We start from the raw sequence: 3835 nt of genomic DNA on the forward strand, positions 1-3835 counted from the left end.
TAGAAGAATGGTGCATAGTGATCCATTCTGTACTGCAATTGAAATTAGACGTCAAATCCTAAGCCCAGGGAAGCAAGCAGTGTCTACAGAAACCATCAAAATTTGGGCATACTGCAAGTTAGGCTCTATTTACTGTGTTTGAGGCTCAGTTTGGTGTCTCTGTCACAGATTCTATCATATTTGTTTGGAAAAATAGCACTGCATGCTGCATTGTCTTCCAATTAAAAATGACAGTAACCAAAAGGTAACCCAAGGGACCGTGTTACAGACTCTGTTGCTTCAAGTTACACCTCTGGTCACAACACAAGTGTGAACATAATTTTGATGTTTTGTTATTTTGCATTTTTGTTATTGTGTTATCTATGTTTTTTTTATAAATCAATGTTTTCTTCTTTATTGTGCGTTTTAGTGCATCTTTAAAGTTCTTGTTCCTAAAGCTATAAATTAAAGGATTAAGAAGAGGGGTAAGTATACTGTTAAGCAATGCAACAATTTTGGTGGAGTCAATCTTTGAATTCTTGGAGGGATTGATGCACATAAAGATGCAACTCCCATACACTATGAATACCACTGTAAGGTGTGAAGCACAGGTGGAGAATGTTTTCTTTTGTCCAGCTACAGAAGAAATATTTGTAATGGCAAATATAATGCAACCATAGGAAACCATGGAGAATAACAATGATCCCAAGACCAAAGATGATGCCAGTATAAGGTCCAACATCCCTATAAGATAGGTATCACCACATGCCAGCTTCAGTAAAGGAGCAACATCACAAAAGTAATGGTCAATAATATTTGAGCCACAAAATGGCAGTCGGAAAGTGAGGATGGTTTGAGCAATTGTGTCAAGGAATCCTCCTATCCAGGAGCACAGAATCAACTTCAGGCAAAGCTTTGGTTTCATAATAGCTCCATATCGTAGAGGGTGACAGATAGCCACGTACCGATCAAAAGACATCATTGCCAGGAGCAAGAATTCTGTAGTGCCAAAGAGAAAGTAGATATATGACTGCGCAAGACATCCATGAAAAGTGATAGTTTTACTTCCACTAATTAAATTGTAAATCACTTTAGGAACAATAGCAGATGTGAAACAAATATCTAACAGAGCCAGGTTACTAAGAAAGAAATACATAGGAGTATGAAGCTGAGCATCTGTCAAGCTAACTACAAGTATTGTTGTATTACCCACTATAGTTATTACATAGCATACAGAGAGGACCACAAACAGCAGGATTTGTAACTGGTAGCTCAGAGGCAATCCCAGAAGAATGAATTCTGTCACTGTTGTAACATTTTTTCTCTCCATTATTGAAGAAGATCCTATAAAAAAGTATAACATTATGATATTTTTAACCATAAGATAAAATCATATAAATAGTTGTATATACTTTCTGACATGTACAGATGTAGCAGGCCCCAGCTGACTGCAGATATCTGCTATATCTATTACAGGTCTTGGCTTACCTCTCCTAGTTTAAATCGATGGAAAATGTAATTAAAAGCAAAGATGGGTGGAATCCTACCAAGAGCAACAGATAAATGGAGTTTGTATAATTTACTCCTGTTTGCATGGTCATGTGTGTGATAGGGAGAATTGGACTGTGTGCCTCATGGTAGTAACCATTTCTTTACAGCGCTGAAGAATGTGTTGACAGCAAGAAATAAATGGTATGATCTGGCCTAGGTAGATTTCATGAATAAGGAGCAAGCTATGCCAATTATTATCAATGGCAGTGGCTCCTATAAACTACACAGATAAAAGCAACAACAGCTCTGAAATGACTTCTATAATGGTAAGTAGGAAGTGCAGCCTTTCAATCTGAAGGTTGGATACCTCTGGATGTGTAATTCAATAATCACAAACGGACACTTTAAAATAATAATAATAACAATTTTAATAAATGACATAAAATAGACAAGAAAATGATAAAAGGAAAAGTATAAGCACCAAATAACAATAATGTAGTATAACAATACTAATCAACCAATCAATAACATCAAACTGTACAGTAACAGATGGAATATAATAAGGGCTGTGAAAAGCTACTAATAATAACAAACTGATGTTATTTAGCTAAATAAAGCTTAGGGAATAATAACAATAAGCTGTTACTTACTGTTAGCTGATCTTACAGCCCACATATCCATTTACTTTTACAGGAAAAAGAGTCTAAGCTGAAATGGCTTTTCCTGTTTCAAACGACTGCGAAGGGACATGTCCTAGGCAACCAGAGTTGGCCCATAGGAGAGACTCCATTTAATGTTGTATGGTGTGCCTTTTTATACAGATGTTCATATACGTGTTCCCAATGCCTACTCCCTAGTGAGTTATGCCTAGATAATGGCACATGTGTCATTAGGTTTTCCCCCACTCTACTTTCCTGGGAATCTATGAGGCTCCCATCATTGCTACATCTTGGTAGATCAAATACCTTATGCTTCTGGTGCATTATTTCATAAAAATTAGCATACAGATGTCATTCCTGCTCTTGGTGGACATATGCACACAACTCATTAACATACAAAAACATTATATATATATATATATATATATATATATATCACATATATACATTATATATATATATATATATATATATATATATATACAGTACAGACCAAAAGTTTGGACACACCTTCTCATTCAAAGAGTTTTCTTTATTTTCATGACTATGAAAATTGTAGATTCACATTGAAGGCATCAAAACTATGAATTAACACATGTGGAATTATATACATAACAAAAAAGTGTGAAACAACTGAAAATATGTAATATTCTAGGTTCTTCAAAGTAGCCACCTTTTGCTTTGATTACTGCTTTGCACACTCTTGGCATTCTCTTGATGAGCTTCAAGAGGTAGTCACCTGAAATGCTCTTCCAACAGTCTTGAAGGAGTTCCCAGAGATGCTTAGCACTTGTTGGCCCTTTTGCCTTCACTCTGTGGTCCAGCACACCCCAAACTATGTTGATTGGGTTCAGGTCCGGTGACTGTGGAGGCCAGGTCATCTGGCGCAGCACCCCATCACTCTCCTTCATGGTCAAATAGCCCTTACACAGCCTGGAGGTGTGTTTGGGGTCATTGTCCTGTTGAAAAATAAATGATGGTCCAACTAAACGCAAACCGGATGGAATAGCATGCCACTGCAAGATGCTGTGGTAGCCATGCTGGTTCAGTATGCCTTAAACTTTGAATAAATCCCCAACATTGTCACCAGTAAAGCACCCCCACACCATCACTCCTCCTCCTCTATGCTTCACGGTGGGAACCAGGCATGTAGAGTCCATCCGTTCACCTTTTCTGGGTCGCACAAAGACACGGTGGTTGGAAGCAAAGATCTCAAATTTGGACTCATCAGACCAAAGCACAGATTTCCACTGGTCTAATGTCCATTCCTTGTGTTCTTTAGCCCAAACAAGTCTCTTCTGCTTGTTGCCTCTCCTTAGCAGTGGTTTCCTAGCAGATATTCTACCATGAAGACCTGATTCACACAGTCTCTTCTTAACAGTTGTTCTACAGATGTGTCTGCTGCTAGAATTCAGTGTGGCATTGACCTGGTCTCTAATCTGAGCTGCTGTTAACCTGCGATTTCTGAGGCTGGTGACTCGGATGAACTTATCCTCCGCAGCAGAGGTGACTCTTGGTCTTCTTTTCCTGGGGCGGTCCGCATGTGAGACAGTTTCTTTGTAGCGCTTGATGGTTTTTGTGACTGCACTTGGGGACACTTTGAAAGTTTTCCCAATTTTTCGGACTGACTGACCTTCATTTCTTAAAGTAATGATGGCCACAATGTTTTTCTTTACTTAGCTGTTTTTTTCTTGCCATAATACAAA

General features: G+C 38.2%; 1 protein-coding gene across 1 annotated transcript; it reads right to left on the reverse strand.

Moving 5' to 3' along the window:
- Window positions 1–385: 385 nt before the first annotated feature.
- LOC122939360 (olfactory receptor 49-like) lies at window positions 386–1309 on the reverse strand (the record flags this gene model as incomplete). The annotated part of the gene is made up of 1 exon (XM_044295424.1): window positions 386–1309. A coding segment is annotated over exon 1 (924 nt), but the record flags the coding sequence as incomplete, so codon positions are not given.
- Between the last annotated feature and the right edge of the window lie 2526 nt (window positions 1310–3835).

Source organism: Bufo gargarizans, chromosome 5, assembly GCF_014858855.1.
Source record: "Bufo gargarizans isolate SCDJY-AF-19 chromosome 5, ASM1485885v1, whole genome shotgun sequence".
NCBI lineage: Eukaryota > Metazoa > Chordata > Amphibia > Anura > Bufonidae > Bufo > Bufo gargarizans.